The following is a 19,187-nucleotide window of genomic DNA, read 5'->3' on the forward strand; positions in this document are numbered from 1 at the left end:
ACACCATTACACAGAGGCGTGTGATGGGGAACAAAAGGCAGGCATGCTGCAGACATCCTGGGATCAGCCGAGTGTACCCCACCCCGCCCAGATGACTCTGGGGTTCCTGCTGGCTGAATCCTGACGGGGCGAAAGGGACCAGCCAGGCAATCCTTCAATACCAAACCTCCTTACCCACCCTGCAGTTTGCATTTAAAGCAGGGTATATAGCGCCCATTTAAGTTAAATGATAACATACCAAACCATTTGGCATCTTTTTAAATCCCGAAAGCGGGAGGTCTGTCACAAACGTGTGTGTGGGGGGGCGTGTGGCCGTGTTTAAACTGCTGTTTAAAGCTCTTCGTGCTTGCTGCTGCTTTTTCAGGTTACACTACTGCCCACCCCGGTATGGCAGCGAGAAAGCATCGGTGTGTTTGAGCAGGTGATGAGGCAGAGTTACCGGACAGTTGTGCCGCCGTGTTTCGCAGTAACACGCCTTTTTTACCATTACCCAACTCAACCTCATGTATTTCCCGAGCGCAGAAGACTAGTCGGTCACTCCAGATGTTGTACCAGTGACTCACTGGTCGTCATATCCGCAGCCGACGCATTGACCCAGCGAGCTACATTACTGGCACAGATTCATTTGTTAGCGAAAGATTTCCAGGAAGTTGGGCGGCGAAGCACGCGGAGTGAAGGCAGACGTGCCGTGTGCTACTGTGAAGCGCTCTGACACCTTCGGGTAAAGTCCGCGCTGTACATAACGCACAAATAAATACATGTCAGCCTCCGCCGCCCACCCCTGCCATGACAGACGCGCCCCCCCCTCCCGCGGTTTGCGTGACACTTCCCGTCCGCCTCAGGTCAGGTGACGTGCCGGAGAGGCGGGCTAGGCAGTATTTGCCCTTCCTTGTGCAGTGACTGGGTCTGCCGACGGAGAGCATGCCGAGGAGCACAAGGAGCGCTCGCTCTGTTAGCCGCAGCCCCCCCCCCTTTCTTTTGGTGGCTTTGCTGATGTCTCTGCACATCTGGCTCCTCTTAGCGGCGGTTCTAGTCCAGAGAGAGTTTTCAGCTGAGGGTTGCACATACCTCCAAGCGGGGGCACGCAGCAGTATTTTAAGGACAGCCTGGCCAAGGCCCACTGTCCTTGGGACAGGAGAACCCCCTTCAGACATGAACTTGCCGTCCCGGAGAGCAGTCTGCGCCAATCCACCTGGGGTTTCCAAAAGGTATTTTTATCTTTGTGTTTATATAGATAGTGACAGGGCCATGTGCGCCTCATGAGACATAACAAGACAGTGCATGCCGGCTGGATTTAAACTGCCTTGTGGTGGAGGAGGAATAAAACAAGGGAGCCAATATTAGCAGCTATAGGCCTCTGCACTGCACCTGGGTCGACAGGTAGTAGAGATGGATACCAGCCCGCCATATTTCTGAGGTTGCGTGATGGTTTGGTAGCTGAGTTGAGGTGGTTTCCTGGCCCAAATAAAAGATCTGCATATATCCGTCAGCTGTGCCAGTTCCACCCTTCGAAGGGGGAGTGGGAGGGTCTGGAACATGTATAAGAACTTAGGGAGGGCAGACATTTTAAAGGAGGCTGGTCTCCCCACCCATGAGAGGGTTTGTAATTGCCAAAATGAGGTGGCGGCTTTAAGGAAGCGCAGCAGTTGTTTAAAATTGCTTCTGGTGCTTGTTAGATTTGTCTATTTGTTTCTCTTTACAGCTGAACTTAAGTGGGTGCGTTCTCAATGAATGGTGGTTGGTTTAGTAGTTTGTGGGAGCCTCAAAGCTAGAATTATTCTGCCTGCTGGACTTTAGTTCTTGTGGTTATGTTCCTCACATTTTTAAAGGCCCGTGGTAGTTTCCTGGTACGTGTTCGGGTCTATTTGTGTTTCTGGAGTGTGCACGTGTGTAGTTTCAGGTAGCGTGAGCTGCTCACCCCCCCCTCACCCCTCGTTGCTTGTGTGTGCATGAGCTCCTCCTCCCGTCTCCCCCCTTGTGGCTTCTGCAAGCGTGAGCTCCTCACCCCTCCCCCCCCCCTCGTTGCGTGTGTGCGTGAACTCCTCAACCCCCTCCCCCCTCGTTGCTTGTGTGTGCGTGAGCTCATCACCCCCTTCCCCCATCGTTGCTTGTGTGTGCGTGAGAATAGGTCTTGCATTTGCGAGAGATTAAGCTATTGGCATTGTAAATGACAATGCCATTTTTAGGCTTTGCCTAGCAAATGCGTACAAAGTACGAAGTACGCATGCGCTAGGAAAACCTTATGTTTTTCTCTGTGGGGTCGGTTATCCGCCCCCTCCTCCCATTGGCTAGCTCCATAAGTGGAGGCTAGCCATTGGGAGAGGGCTCTGTCCGTCAATCTCGGACCAGATTCGGGGGCGTTCCTGAGAATTTTTCGCTTTTGGCTACGTCAGCCGAAAGCCTGTTCTCTGGAACGCCCCTGAATCTGTGCTGGCATTGACGGCACCCGTCCTCATTGCAGCCGCCGTCATTTCGGAAGTGGTTGGCCGGCCGGCCAATCCTGGCGCGGCCGGCCGGAAGTCCCGCCCCCGCACGGAGACGCATGGAGCCCCGGAGGAGAAGTGCTGGCTGGTGTGGGGCTCCCGTGTGCTGAGGGAGCCCCGGGGGAAGAGACGGCAGGAGCAGAGCTGTGAAGCTGAATGCGTGCAGCCATTCATCATTGTGCAGCCGGTCCGCGTTTTGGGTTAGTTATCCCAATAACTGAGGGGAAATCTGCTCTATCCAGCCGAGAACCAAGATCTGGACCTCGGTACTTCTTAAAGGTACAGTGCATTTCAATTGCCATGTATTTATTTACACCGCAGCGCTCTTTGCATTCATTGACATTCATCTAAAATGTATAAAGATGTATACAGCGGTTTCGAATGTGGTATGAGAAGGCAGGAGATAAAACCACTCATGTAAAATATTGTTTACTTATTCCTCAAGTTTACAAAGGCATATGTGTACTATACAAACGCCAGAAACGCAGGGGGAGGTATTGGAAGCAAACTAGCCACATTTGGAATTCGTTCCATCTCAGTATTTGTAAGTAAAATGTTTGTTTTACATATTAATGCCAGTGTCTTCGAAATGCAAGCATGTGGTTTAGTAATGTGGTAAACACTGGCACATGCCGCATTTGTGCGTGATGTTTTGGCAAGAGACTTTTTGTAGCCTTCCCATACTCCATGTATGTGTGTCGTGTCGACTGTCGAGAATTTGCTTGGATCCATGCACGGGAAGGGCCACTGTCGCACCACTGCCTTCTGGGGGCTTTCAGGGACATAACATGGATTTGGGGAGACCGTGGACACCAAACCCAAGTCTTTTGTAAATAACATGTGTGATGTCCCTGGCTGAGTTCTTGGTGTTGACATGCTGGTAATCTTAGGAGACCAACAAAAACTTCATGCGTAGGGGTCAGAGTGCATTTTTCGTTACGTCACTATGATTTTATGTCCAACAGGAAAAAACGTAATCTATTTTGAAGATCGACCCAGTATTTCCATTGCCAAAACCGACAGCTCTGTTTTCATAATCAGAAACAGACATGTTTCATGTATGCCGGCAGTCTGTATCTGCGCCTCTGACTGCATTCAGAGAAAATACATTTTAATCTCAGTGAAACCGAGATTCAGGGAATAATGCATGCAATTAGGGTAAAAGAGGTTTGTAAATGTCAACCGAACCTTACAATGCAAGAGAACCATGGGCCAGTTGTATTATCTTTCCGGTTGCAAAAACGTTGCTTTCTGCCGTTTAGTGTCCGGGCCTGTTTTTAGCGCCCGGTTCTCCTCCTGCCCACACCGGTGCCTCGCTGCTTTAGGATGGGCCTGCTCTCCCGGCTCTTGGGCTGGCTGCACTTCTGGCGGGAGGAGATGGAGCTGACCCTGGTCGGGCTGCAGTACAGCGGCAAGACCAGCCTGGTGAACATCTTAGCGGTGAGAACTGCAGTTGATGGCGAAGGGATTTGTTTATTTTTGGAAGAGGCAGATGAGAGCGATGGTTGGAGGCTGGAAGGGAGCAAGTGGAGGCGGATGATGTGCTTTGAGCAGGTGGAGTGGTGTTTACATATCTGACTGTGTTTCTACTTGGCGTTTATCAAACCAGCGAGTGCATTCTGGGTGCTGTAGTCATGGTTTAGTTTAGTTGGAACAGCTATCTTTGAAACAATTATATACCGAAGGAAAATGCTATTGGAAAACGTGTGTCCTTGGCGACTGCCATCTGGTAACCTCAGGGAAGAGTGGCTCATCAGTGTCCGTTCTCTCTATGTTCTTTCCTTGCTTTTTAGTATTTGTAATCGATACATGGATTTCCTAACGTATGTATGTTGCTTTTTATTAATGTTAATCGGAGGAACCTGAGTAAGTAATGTAGATGCTGCAGAAATCATTGTGCACCCCAGGATCGAAAGCTGATAATATTTAAATACTCCAATTCTGACATCTCCGCCCAAGATTTGAGAATGATGGCCTTCGGGATGCTTTGAATGGCATGAAGGAAATGAAGCAAATGGGAATCAATGTCACCTCATACTGTGTTCATGCCACTAAGAGCTTGTGAGGGACTAGTTTCAGATACCCAATCTAGTCCCTTTTTATTTATTTAAATATAACGTTCCTTACTTGTGTGGTATATTCAAAATATGTCCAGTGAATTTTCATCCAACTAATTTGTATGTCTAGATGCTCGTCTGTCGCTTCTTTGATTACCTTGTCCCGCCTGCATGCCCAGTCTAAACATCATATTGCCAAAATTCTACAATAACCTCCACGTCACATTCTGCATTTGTCAATTGAGTGGTCTTTAAGGCGTTCAGAGATTACAGATTTGCTAGTCCACCTCAATCAAATTTGAATCCAATAGTTGACTTTCCTTTTTTTTTTTTTAAATTTATTTATTGCAAGCAGGTCAGGATAGGTTTGTGCCGTCCACCCCTCCAGCCACCTACGAATGCACCGTGAATAATGGTGTTTGTGTATACACTTTTGAGCGTACTAATACATGTGTGTACATACTTGTGTGTATGTACTATGTGTTTGTGCGCGTGTCTGTGCGGGTTTCTTCATGTGTGTACGTCTGTCTGCGCATTGTGTGGCTGAGTGAGTGTGCCTGTGCGTGTCAGCTCGTCCGTCTGCATGTCTCTCAGTCTCTCTGCATATGTGTCTACGTGTTGAGTATCAGTGTGAGAGTGTGTATTGTGTGTCCGAGAGTGAAAAAATGTGCGTGCAGTGGGGCGGGTACACATTGCACAAGGGCTGTTGTGACGCCGTCGTGCCCCAAAAGGAGTGCACTATCCCAGGACACATTCTGTGTGTGTGTGGCTCGCAGTGTGTGGGTGGGGGGTCTGGCAGTGTGTGGGGGAGCTCGCAGTGTGTGGGGGGCTCTGTGTGGCTGTGTGTGTGGGGGGCTCTGTGTGGCTGTGTGTGTGGGGGGCTCTGTGTGGCTGTGTCTGTGGAGGGCTCTGTGTGGGTGTGTCTGTGGAGGGCTCTGTGTGTGGGGGGCTCTCTGTGGGTGTTTGCGTGTGGCATTTGCGAGAGATTAAGCTATTGGCATTGTAAATGACAATGCCATTTATTTATGTTAAAAAAAATAATGTCAAGAGCAATGCCAATAGCTCTAACTTTAACAAAGGCAAAACCATTGCATTGTAAATGCTTGATTTATCTGTTTTCAAAACCAACACATAAATAATGTTGTCATTTACAATGCCAATAACTCTAACTTTTGAAAAGGCGAAACCGTTGCATTGTAAATGCTTGTTGGTCTGGAAACCAAATTAAGCACTCAACAGACTTCGAATCGGTCAGGTTTCCTAGAATGCTGTCTTTCTGAGGGGGCAGGAGTGAATTTTTCTTTCTCTTCTTTACATTTGACTTGAATGTATAATAAAGCCTGGCCTTCTCTCCTTTCATCACAAATAGCCACTGACCGTTGCAAAGAGAAATGCAGGCTCGTGTTTGTGGATAAAAATTTCTAATACATGCTCTAACTAAGTGACTCTCTAAGAGGCATAGGCCCTGCTTTGTTGTTCACTCCCTGGCTTTGCCAGACTTAGTAGACAGCTTATGAATGCATTTTACATTGTGAACACACTGCAAGGGACAATGATATTCTATGCTGGAAAAAGGCATGCAAAACAATATTTGTTGGTTTACATTTGAAAAAAAAGAATATATCTGAATTGTAGGGATATCCTATGCACATTTTTGCATGGATAATAAAATATACACGTTTCAGGACTGAATTATATAATTCAAAGTGTTACTGTAAACGGCGGCCAGTGCAACTGCAATATCATAAAGCATCATGCCCCTTCTAAAAGGCACTTTTTTCAGTGATGGCGGGCCAGCACAGAGGCTAGCTCACTTATCTACCATCTTAGAAGCCACAAACAGGGCAGATTGGTGCAGTCTGCCATCACAAAGTCCGGCAAAATCCAGTCCCAATTGAAGCAGACACAGGGGGGGGGCAGGCATGTGCGCCCCATCAGTTTTATATGAAGTGTTTTTGTTAGTTCCTACAGTAACTACATAACTACCACATAACTACAGTAAAATAGAGAAACCCAAAAACACTCTTGCAAAGGCTCTGCCAGTGCTTGTTTATTCATACCCACTGTTTCGCAGTGATTATGTATTTGGATTCATGCATCTGAATCTATGAAATGTCCAATACTGGACAAGAAAAGGTAATTACTTCTAACTGTAGTTCTCCAGTATTGGTATCTTTCGTAGATTCACATGCGACTAACCCTCCTCCTGTGAGATCCACTGGTCCAGCAAAGTTATTTGTTCCTAACACTTGTACTAGAAACTGTAAGGTGTAGCAACCTCTAAGGAGAGTGATGATCAGGGTGCCACAATCTGATTGGTTGATGTTTTATTCTTTTAAAAAGATGTGAAGAGGATAATAAAGTGATATTTTTAAGCCTTTGCTGCCTATGTTTGGTATAATACTGCTTTCTGGGTATACCGTTAAACCCCCAGATCGACAATGGAGAATGATTTAAGCATGTGAGTCTATGAAAGATACCAATACTGGAGAACTGCAGTTACAAGTAAATACATTTTCCATCACTACATGTTTCAGCAAATAGCGTTCGACCAAGTGATCTTTATAAGCACATCAGCAGATATGATTGAATTAATCTATCTGCATTGATGTTTTCAAAGTGTTAGCAGCCCAACTTGTACACCAGTTCACACATTGTGTTGTAGAATCCTACATAGTATATGCTCTGATTTGGTCAGACGGTCAGTCTCTCAAACATGCCCTAACTGAGCAAAAGCCCATCTACCTCAAAGGTCTTAGTGAATTTGATGCTGAGAATAAAACATTACATTTCTGAACTAGTGTTTTTTTGTGTGGGACTGTTTTTCAGTGTTTAAAGCTGTTAGTTTTTCAGCATCTGCTTTGTATATTTTCTTCACCGTTTGATTTTCTCAAGAGTTCATTTGTAAGTTGAGGTCTACTGCAAGGTTAGAAACGTATTTGATCCCTTTTTTACATGTATGCAGTAAGCTAGCAAATTATAAATTCTTGACTGACTCTGAAAGTACACAATGTTCTTACATTACCTCATTAATAGGCTGACTTGTCGGGTGGATGTAACCATGAGGAAGTCTTATAACCTTGTAAACCGTTTAACTAATCTGATTGTGGAACTAAAGCTTAAACATGCTGGAGGTGCAATGTGTAGCAGGTCCTCACTTTCATGTGCGCTTTCACATTAAAGCTGCAACTGTGTATTCTTGTATACTTAACAAAAACACTATAAGCAAATAGCCACAACATTAAATAATTTTTTTTTATTATTGATTCCACTATAGGAAGACGGAATAACAATGGGGGGGGGGCGGCTGTAGCCTTAGATAAATTTACAGACAGAATAGTTGCATCATTCTGCTGGCCCAAGCACATTTCTCTCTCGAGAAACGAGAATGATAGAATGACAAAAGGAGAAGTAAACAAAAGTGTTGTATTGAAACATGTTTGAGCTGCACCTAACACAAACGTGTTATAAGTGATCTGAAACTTTAAAGATCCTGAAAAGAGTTGAAAAGGTGCTATAAAATTAAACAATCGTAATTCAGATTGAAACATGAACACATTTAGCAGATGGTTTGGGTTAAAATGTGAATATTCCTGAAAAGACATCTAAATTAATAGATACATAAATAAGTGAACTAATGCGCAGAAATAATTTACTGCTTATCTGGTGTTTTTTAATATATTTAAATGTATATTTGTGTTAATTAATTTAACTAGATTCATGAACTAACAATTATGCTTTCTTCAAAAATTAGCAAATACTAAATGTTTGCAAAAACACTGAAAATAAACTTTAACTTAAATGAAAATTGCTATCCATAAATTTACTGGTTAGTCTCTTAATGAAAGTAAGAGGCATTGCTTAATCTTTGAAGAAGCTACATAGACGAGTATAATCCAGCTACACCACTAAGACCGTTACATTTCTAGTCGAGCTGCCCTTGAAACTCAGCTCTGTGCTTTGCAGCTATACTCCATCCTAGTACAACTAAATCTTTGTTCATTGAACAGTGGTGTGGAGCAGCTTGGTATCCACATTGCATCTACTTGTTGATGTTTGAATTACTAACAAAACTTTTGTTTATGGCTCTCTTGGCAGACTGCTCTTGCAGGCTGGCTTCGATACCAACGTGCAAGACAAGGATGGCTGGACACCTCTTCATGCTGCTGCACACTGGGGAGTGGAGGAGGCTTGTCGACTGTTGGTGGAAAACTTATGTGACATGAAAAAGCTCAATAATGTCGTGAGTGTTTGATAAATGCTAATGTATCTTTGTAGACACCACCATTCAAAATCCAAAAGATGAATAGGGTCTTAGAGTATGTTATATTTTGGTTACAAGGTTGTCTAAAGCTACACTTATTTCTCTTTTTCACTGTCCAGACTATTAAATCCTTAAATGTGTAAAGCTTATATAGAGCATAGTATGGAAGATTCAGTACCTCTGTGGTCTTGCATAATAGCCACTTTTCTATAGAGACTTCTAACCACAGGTTCCTCACCGTGTGAATTTCTGCCAGGCGCCACACCGGATCCATAAACTTTAATGCAGTACCCTTGTGAGTCTGTAGGTTATGCCGTGAGGCTCTGTATTGGCTCTTCCCTGCCTAAGTTGTGTCATCGGTGGTCCTACATATGCACCACCTTTGTGCTCTGATGGCAATTCCTTTTTTTCTGCAACTTCTGACACTGGTCTGGAGCTAGCAGTTTAATCTGACAGACCCACAGGACAAATTTGACATTCTTTTCGTGTTTGCAGATATTGGTCCAAGAGTTCAGGTAAATAGCACAAGAAGTCCAAACATGGTTCGCCGCCGTCCCACCACTCACGTCATTCAGATTCGCCTGAAGACCCTCCATAAAGCGGACTCCTGAGGTGCTTCCGTTTAACCTCCTGCCTCAGCAAGCAGCCACATCAGACAAAATGCAACTCCTAAAGGAGAATGTAGCCATCATTTTTGGTACCCTACCAATTACCACTTTACACGCCTACAGGCCCCAAGCATTCGAGGTGGGAGCCTGTTGGAGGCCCTTCGGCAGATGTATCCCCAATGCTGATCTCCCAACTAAGTCTAAGGTAGACTTAGCCCATGAGCCCGGCGCAATCTTACTCCGAGGCAGATGCCCCATGCCTTTACGCAGGCACAAAGGTCTGATCCGTATCGGATGGTGTTATCAGATTTGGAAGCTGAGTAACATATAGTTTCTCAGATGAGAACAGTGTCATGATGATGCTGACATTTATGACGAACCTTACATTTTTGAAGAACTTCAAAATGCCAGTGATTTGGACACTTCCCCGGATATTGGCCCGAATTCCCTGAACCTTATGGTCATTAAAAATCTGCCTACTTTGCAGCTGTCATCAGTAGAACACAGGAAGTTATTGATCTATCACTGCCCATTCATGAGGTCAGAAGTGACATACTAACAGAAGTCCTCCGCCCTGCAGCTACTACCCAGGAACCTCTGCTTCCTTTTAATGATGCTCTCTTGATTTTCCGGTGAGCACCTGGGCGAAATCAGGATATTGAACACCCCCCTCCTTTGCAGGGAACGGACAAGTGGCAAGGCGGCACAGGCCACCCAGATTTCTTACTCCAGCACTGTACCTCAGCCTGCTGGTTCATGCATCTTCATTCCCTACAACTCCAAAAAGATGGTCTTCACACACCTTGTCGCACAGTGTAGTGGACTTTGCTCACCGGGCTTTTTGTTAGACATCTAGCAATCTCTTAAGGACATGCCATTTGTTAGCTCTAAACTTCTGAATCTTCCCTCGAGAAATTAGACAGAGCAAACCCACAGCTTTCTCTCCGACTCTTGCTCTTCCTGTTTTGCAGATCTCCCAACAGCAGTGCTCCTTTCCAGGCTTCAATAGGGTATACCTGCGGAGGTTGTGTCAAGATGGACCAACAGGCCTCCCATCCCTTTTGATGGCTAAGCTGGGTATCTAGCTGACAGGATTCAGGTCCTCAGGGGCAACACACTATACCAACCTCTTTCGCCTCCAGTCCATCGGAAAACCACTTTAACCTTTCCTTGGCGACACGCAATCACTCTGCAGGAGGCAGTGTGACCTTTCACCTCCCCGGATGGCAGAGCATCGCTTCGGACCAATGGGTGCTCCAGTTTATGGAACATGGATATTCCCTGTCCTATACCCCGGCATGCAACCCACACCACAATATCTCCTATAAGGCTCCTTTTTCATACTTTGCAGAGCAGGTCAGACTCTCCTGGTCAAGGAAATAATTAGAAAGGGAGCCAGCATCAGAGATTGGGACTGATGGCTACTACTGTCATATTCTGGTGCCAATAAAGGACTAAGGCCTTCATCCCACCCTAGACCTTCACACTCTGAATTTCTTTCTCCAGTAGGGCAAGTTCAGAATGCTCGCTCTGGTCAACATCCTGTCTGCCCTAAATCTAGGAGACTAGACGTAACAATGGACTTGCAGTATGTATACTTCCACATTTCCTACCTGCAGGCCCACAGGTGTTACCGGAGATTCAGGTAGGCCACAAGCTCTTCCAGTTCTCTGAACTCCACTTCGCCCTTAACACTGCACTTCAGGTGTTCATGAAAGTGATGGTGTTGGTGTAGCCCATTGGGAATACCAGTCTTCCCATACTTCGACTGGATACTGAAGGCGGACAAACCTTCGAACAGTTGTAAGCCACCTTCAGACGGCCAACCTGTTGACATCATTGGGTTTTTTGATCAATGTACAGAAGTCAAACCTGATTCCTTCACATCTGCTCCCCTTCACTAAAGCCATCCAGGTTACAGTGGTTTTTCGAGCCACTCCTTCACCAGTCCAGGACATTTGGGCTATGATCCAGATGTTTCAACCTTTGACCTGGGTCTCACTGAGAGGGCTCTGAGGCTTCTGGGCTTCTTGGTTTCCTACATCCTGTTTTGTGGACCACACCAAGTAGTAAAGTGGGCTCTACATTGGGTTCTTTAGTCTTATTGGGCTCAGCACCAAGGCAACCTTCTGACTCCATCCAGGTCTAGACTGAAACTGCAAAAGACAACCTTTTTGACTACAGTTAGACCGGCAGCAGACTCTTTTCCCTATCCCGCCAAATGCTAATGGTTGTGTTGGATGAATAGTTGCTGTGGTTGGGAGGTCAGCGGTCACTGGCGTCTTGCTGACATGCGTCCTCCACATCAACTTGCTTGAGTTGCAAGCTATTTGCTTGCCGCTGAAAGAGTAACTCAACCAACGAAGGGGACAGAGTGCAGGTACTTACGGACATCGCATGGTATTGCAACAAGCAAGGTTGCCTGGAGTTCGGTGCCAGGGGGCTCTGCCCTTCTAGAAATTGCGGAACGCTCAGGGCGTCTCCCTGATATGTTTAGCACGTAGCAGAATCTTTAAACGCCAAGGCAGACAAACTCAGCCTAGTGGATTACGAATTAAGCTTTTCAGAGGACAAAAAATGCGGACAATCCTAACTCTATGTATTTGCAAATACTGAGAAGGGGCAGTCTCAAAGAGTTTCCTCCTTGGATTTCTCTAGGCAGTCCTCCATTGGAGATGCCTTCCACCAGCATTTAGGGTTGGAGCACCTGTATGGCTTTCCTCCCCTGCCTCTCCTGCCCAGAGTACTTAAGAAGATTCAGAAAGACCAGGCCCAAATCATCCTAGTGGCCCCAGACCCAAATCACACTAGTCGCTACAGACCGGGTGATGTGTGTGGTACCTGGAACGTCTGGCCATGAGGATATATACCGCGTATATATTCAGCAAGGACCCCCTGAAGGTATGAATTGTATAATTCCTAGGTCAGGGAAAACAATGTATATGCAAAGTAACAACCTAGGCAATCAAAATTTACACAAACTTATTTGATAAAGAATAATAAACAACTAGCTACAACTGACTAAAAGACATCATTTTTTATTTTTTCATAATTAAAACAGTAAACATTTCATTCGCATAATACACAGTTTAAGAAAATCACAAAAGTATTAACAAGTTAAAAATTAATTAAACAGTAAACAGCAAATTCATTATCTATAGTAGATGAGTGGCAAGGTTATATGACTCTACGCGCGTTTCGGCGGCCAGCGCCTTCTTCCTGGAGTAGCCACGTAATATTACTGGTAAGGAAAAGAAAATTAATTTTGTCTTTTCAAAAGGGGCGACCAAGTTTAAAATGCCGTTTTTCTTATTATGGCTTCTGTCGCCTCAGGGATTGCCGAAGCTAATTACTATAAAGGATAAATAGTCAACGTCCGCCACCGGAACCCTTAGTGTTGATTTGTGCTCTGTATGGTCCACCAATTAGGTTTTCTTGAATTGTCCTTGGAGTCTAGTCCATTAAAATTATATCGTTCTTGTAATCGTTTATATATGTTCTTCAATCATAGAAGAGAAGGGGATCGCCAGATGTTGTTTTAGGAAAACTTCCTATGTGCCTAGAGGCACGAATTCTTTTGTTTCAAGGATAAAGATGAAAGTTGTAAGGGATTCCGTAATGTTGGGCAAATAGATGATATTTAAAAGATCTCCCTGCCTGAGGATGGTCGGCAGGGCTCCGTACGTCCGGTGGCGGGTAGCTCGAACTGGCAACTGCAAGCGCGGCAAAATAATGATTATTTTGCCGCAGTTGCCAGTTCGAGCTACCCGCCACCGGACGTACGGAGCCCTGCCGACCATCCTCAGGCAGGGAGATCTTTTAAATATCATCTATTTGCCCAACATTACGGAATCCCTTACAACTTTCATCTTTATCCTTGAAACAAAAGAATTCGTGCCTCTAGGCACATAGGAAGTTTTCCTAAAACAACATCTGGCGATCCCCTTCTCTTCTATGATTGAAGAACATATAAAAACGATTACAAGAACGATATAATTTTAATGGACTAGACTCCAAGGACAATTCAAGAAAACCTAATTGGTGGACCATACAGAGCACAAATCAACACTAAGGGTTCCGGTGGCGGACGTTGACTATTTATCCTTTATAGTAATTAGCTTCGGCAATCCCTGAGGCGACAGAAGCCATAATAAGAAAAACGGCATTTTAAACTTGGTCGCCCCTTTTGAAAAGACAAAATTAATTTTCTTTTCCTTACCAGTAATATTACGTGGCTACTCCAGGAAGAAGGCGCTGGCCGCCGAAACGCGCGTAGAGTCATATAACCTTGCCACTCATCTACTATAGATAATGAATTTGCTGTTTACTGTTTAATTAATTTTTAACTTGTTAATACTTTTGTGATTTTCTTAAACTGTGTATTATGCGAATGAAATGTTTACTGTTTTAATTATGAAAAAATAAAAAATGATGTCTTTTAGTCAGTTGTAGCTAGTTGTTTATTATTCTTTATCAAATAAGTTTGTGTAAATTTTGATTGCCTAGGTTGTTACTTTGCATATACATGAGGATATATACTCCAGTCCAGCTGCCACTTCAGGAGGACCTTCTGTCTCCACAGCTCTTGAGTTGTCCCGAGCCTGCACAATATACATCTTCATGAATGAAGGCAATAGTTTATAGTTTTCGATCTTCCTTCCAGTGGTAGAGGTCTTTATGGCAGCCAGGTGTCCATCAGCCAAATTGATTTATGTAGGAGGATGGTAGAAGTTTGTCTAGTACTCTTGTCAAAACTAACAACCTGTGAATGAGCAAAAATTGGATGTCCGCCTGTTCTGTTTGTCGTTGGGCCAGGAAGGCCTGACTTTGGCAACAGTTAAAGGTTATCTCACGATCCTTTTGACTTTAAGTTTACCTGACCAGCCATCCCTCTTTAAGTCACCTGTTCTGATGGATACATCTGCCTGTGGATTCCTCATCTTGTGAATATCCTCTGCACCAGCAGCATTCGGAATCCACAGTGAGGAATCCACAGGCAGATAATGTATCCACCAGAAAAAGCGTTAGCGAAGGTAAGTAACTTGTTCTTCTGTAGTGGGGATCTCTTTGTATAGTCCCAATCCTGTGAATAGTCCCGCCCATGTGCGTGGACCCCGGAGCACTTCAATAGATATAGTCTCTTAAGTAGTCCTCTTCTGCAACCCTGCATAGACACTTAAGAGAAAATAAAAGACAAATACATCCTGAAACCAACAATGCTACACTGGCCAGTACTTCATCCTGAAGTGAAAAATATAGCCAGATAGCAATTAAATTTAATCATTTTGCTGAGTTTCACACATAGAGAAACTCCCCTTCACAAAGACCCTTTTTTAATGATAGAGATGAAGGGTTGACCGACGAGCCCGTAGGCTGCCATTGTGTCTGTAAATGGATACTGTGCCTTTAAGGAACCCTCCAGAGACCCTCGGTATCCCATGATGCACAGCCGAGGGCCAGTTACTTTCAGTTCATTTTTCCGGCTCCTGCTAGCAGGGCCCTGGAGCATTGAGCTCTACCTTTTGTGGTATATCTTCAAATTTGCTAGCTTTATTGTTAGTCTGAGTGTTTCACTCAACGTCTTTGGCTTTGCCTTCCTATTGCTGTCCTTTTTGAGCAGTTAGCCCATATTTTCCTTGTCAAAATGCCATCTTTGTTGTGGCAGGAAGAAGACAAACTCTGACTCTCTGAGAGTTTGCATACTCTGTCTTCCTACATCTCATGTTCCTGATACCTGCATCATCTGTAAAACCTTTTCCAGGAGGACCCTGCTTGACAGGGAGCAGATTCGCCTTCAAGGCCTGGAGCAGAGAAGACAGCAGGCTGCAGGTGGGACATCTGGGCATGGAGAGAGTGTTTCCTCTTCCACAACCCATGCGTCTGCCTCTGGGGGGCTCCCTAGTCGAAAAAAGGTTCAAACGACGCTGGTCCCTGTCGATGGCTATGGCGTCGATGGCAAAACCAGGTATGATGACGATATGCTTCCCGTCGACCCAGGGCTCTGGGTCGAAACGACGTTGAAGATAGACGTCTAGTGGATGATGTCGAGACATTGGACGAGGTTGACGTCGAGGACATCCCAGACGACGTTGACACATCTCTGATCTGGGTCCAGGAGATATCGGTACTGGCCGTCGACACGATTTTGCCGTGGACGCACAGGTCGCCTTCGACGAGAAGATAGACATCACGCAGTAAGTCGCAGTCGACGTCGAGGAGGTACCGTAGGAATTAGACGTCGAGAGACCTGTCACCCTCTGTGGTCAGCCTCTCCACTTCTGTGAGTTCAAGATTGGGACGAAATCGACGTTCGCCATCAAGGGGCACCGCTTCCAGAGCTTCCTCTAAACGGCCTGCCCGCAAGCGTAGGAGGGTAGTTTATACCTTGGACTTTCAGTATTCCTGGACCTATTCTCCAACCAGGTCACCGGAACCAGCTCTGCCTGTGGCTTCTCGTCAGTCGCCCCTGCGGCCTAGGACTCCTCCTCCGCCACCACCACAGCCTTCTCCGCCTCAGCCTCTTACTCTGCCACCGGTGGCTCCACCTGTGCCAGTGGTCCCGGAGGAACCCAGAAGGCCAAGATCCCGGTCAAGACATCGCTCTCGCAGCCGGCACCAGTCTTCTACCAGATCTCGCCGTCGTCACGAGAAGAAACGTTCCAGGTATACTAAAGACAGAGTCCTCTAGTGGAGGAAGATACTCGCCTACTCTGTCGTATTCTCCACCTCCAAGAGTGTCGTCTGTCGATGGCATTACCACGTTTCAGGAGGTCCTTGTATGGGAGCGGCAAAACTGGGCATTGCACTGTCCGTGCCTGCGCCTACTACATCAGTGATCTTTGAGACACTACAGCAGAAGCAAGTCTCTCGTCCACTGCTTCCTTTGGTACCTGGTTGGAGGAATCGGCGATGGAATTGTTCCTGACGCCTGCCTCTGTGATATCTGCACCCTCGAGGCTTCAGAAGAAATTCCGCCCTCCGCACTCTGACCCGGCATTTCTTCGCGCTGACCCCCTCCCGGATTGTCATAGTGGTGGTGGCAAAGAAGCAGCACGCTACAGCCCCTTCGACCACAGTTCCACCAGACAAGGAAAGGTGTAGGCTTGATTCTGCAGCGAGGAAAGTCTGCAACACTGCAGCTACTTCGATGAAGGCGGCGAGCTCTACTGCTCTCCTAGGCCGGTTCGACCGCTCCTTGTGGGAGTCTCCAACAGTTCATTTAACTCCTGCCTAGAGACAAGCGTCAGTATTTCCAGGAGGTTCTCAATGAGGGTCTGATGGTCTCTAATCAGATTATCAGTGCGGCTGCGAACACCTTCTCCTTGCAGCCCATGGATATTGTCATGGTGTGACTCTGCGACGCCATTCATGGTTGCGTCTCATCTCCCTGAAACCAGAGGCACAGCAACGCATCGTTAACCTCCCCTTCTCGGATTCCACCCTCTTTGGTTCCCATGCGGACAAGGAGATGGCTCGGATGAAAGCTGAAGTTGAGTTCCTCCAAGCTGTTAGCTTGGAGAAGCCTAAGGAGCAGCGGAGGAATTTCCGTCCCTACCAACCGCGTTATTTGTCTCAACGGTTCCAACACAGACAGGGCTGTCAGGTTGGACAGCAGCAACCGCATCAGCAGTTTCAGCAGCAACTGTTTCAGAGATGTCAGAGGCTGGGGTAACCAGCAGTCAACCTTGGGGAACAAGGCTCCGGCTAGTTTGAAGCCCTGAGGGGTTACTTCCCCCTCTTCTTTTTCCCACTCCGGTGGCGGGAAAGCATTCAAAATTATCTGGCAGAGTGGAGAAAGATAACTCAGGACAATTGATTGCTGAATATTGTTCGCAATGGATACTGTCTACGTTTCACCAGCCCTCCTCCATCGATTCCACCAGTTGGTTCACAATACCTGTTGCGCGAACTTCAAGTGGAGGCCGATACGCTGTTAAGAAAAAGGTTGATAGAACTGGTTCCTCCCACTCAAAGGGGAAAAGGTCTATGCTCCAGGTTCTTTCTCGTACGCAAAGAGGACAAAAACGAACTCAGACCCATTCTCGATTTGCGACAAGTGAACAAATAGATTCGCAAAGAGAAGTTCTGCATCCTGTCACTGCACCAGATTTATCCTCCGCTGCATCAGGGGGACTGGCTATACACCATGGAGCTGCAAGACGTGTACTTCCATGTGCCCATTGCGAGGAAGCATCGGAAGTTCCTGCGGTTCCTAGTTGGCACCAATCATTACCAATATACAGTGCTTCCATTCGGACTGAAGTCTGCGCCCAGGACTTTTTCAAAGTGCATGGCGGTGGTGGCAGCGCAGGCGAGGAAGAACAAGGTGTTCGTTTATCTGTATCTGGACAACTGGCTGATCAAAGCCGCCACGTTTCAGGAAGCGCAGCTACATTGCAACAGGATGGCCGTTCTGTTGAATCGTTTGGGTCGTCACATCTATCTGTCAAAGTCTGTCCGGACTCCTGTTCAGTGTCTCCAGTACCTGGGAGCCTCCATCGATACACTCTAGGCAAGCGTGTGTCCTTCGGAGGAGCGACTCTTATCAATCCTTCGGAAGGCTCAGGCTCTCATGTCTGTTCCCTCGCCGACGGTGAGGACTGTCCCCTCTCCTGGGTTCCATGGCCTCTTGTATCTTTCTCACTCCACATGCATGCCTCCACATTCGGCCTTTGCAGGAATGTCTGGAGGATCAGTGGGACCCGAAATGAGGGAGTTGGGAGGACAGGATCCAACAATCCAAACATTCTGTCCAGTCCCTGACATGATGGTGTTCGCCTCACAATCTTCTCAGAGGGATCCTGTTCCACAGAGATAACGGCTCAGACCATTGTGACAGATGCATCTCTCCACAGCTGGGGAGTGCATTCGGACCACCTACAGATAAAAGACACATGGGTCCCAGTCGAAGACCAAAACGGAACACTGAAACAAAGTACTATCAGTCCCAGGATGCATCACGCCATACAGGTCGATAACCTTCCTCGTAAACCAATTAATCCACTGTTTATATTCCATATTTAAGACAGTTTGTTTGTTTGTTATGTTCAAACTAAGGTGATTTCAATTTTCAAATGCATGTATAATGCTCAATCGCCTTTAATACAGCATGTAAAATCCCTTGCTCCAAGGAAATATGATAATGTTTAACCCAATGCATTTCAAGCCGTTCTGGCCCTTCGTCAGGGAATCATATCTGTAAAGTTAAAATCAAATATATTGCCATTAACGTCTTAAACTTGTGTTCACATGTCAATATAAGTTATCAGGCAGTTTTCAGTGCCCCATTGCATACTATGTTGTACCTCCCATAACCAGCGTTTTCCCTCTATAAGCAAAAAGTGCCGTCTACATAAATTACTAGGACAGTTTCATGAATCATGCCCTCTATACTTCTAGCTTTACAATAACTGTCTATACTGCCGATATACGACCGATAAACATGCGATATATTGACGTACCTTTCATCACTAATCAGCTACGAACATAACGTTCTGAATCTTCTCCCCCAATTCCTGTTCTAGTCCTTCTCTAGTTTCCTCTCGTTTTAAACACCTTAATCCCGCCCACATTATTCACCTTTTGTTAACCGCATCTTTCCTCTCCGGATTGGAACCTGCCCATCTACCAAATATTTCTGGCCTCATTGTATCCCTTCAAACTCACGTCATACCGTAATCCAACCACCCTCGGTCACCATTCTTTGCCCCGCCCGGAGAGGAAAGATGCGGTTAACAAAAGGTGAATAACGTTGGCGGGATTAAGGTGTTTAAAA

At 45.9% G+C, this 19,187-nt stretch overlaps 1 protein-coding gene across 1 annotated transcript in view; it reads left to right on the plus strand.

Annotated features, from left to right (window-relative positions):
- Positions 1-19,187, plus strand: part of LOC147701684 (uncharacterized) — a 761,267-nt gene that overhangs the window by 189,645 nt on the left and 552,435 nt on the right. Inside the window, exon 5 of the mRNA XM_086929358.1 lies at positions 8,639-8,783. Within this exon, the coding sequence (XP_086785484.1) occupies positions 8,639-8,783 (145 nt within the window). The remainder of the gene's footprint in view (positions 1-8,638; positions 8,784-19,187) is intronic.

Source organism: Lissotriton vulgaris, chromosome 7 (assembly GCF_964263255.1).
Source record: "Lissotriton vulgaris chromosome 7, aLisVul1.2, whole genome shotgun sequence".
Classification (NCBI taxonomy): domain Eukaryota; kingdom Metazoa; phylum Chordata; class Amphibia; order Caudata; family Salamandridae; genus Lissotriton; species Lissotriton vulgaris.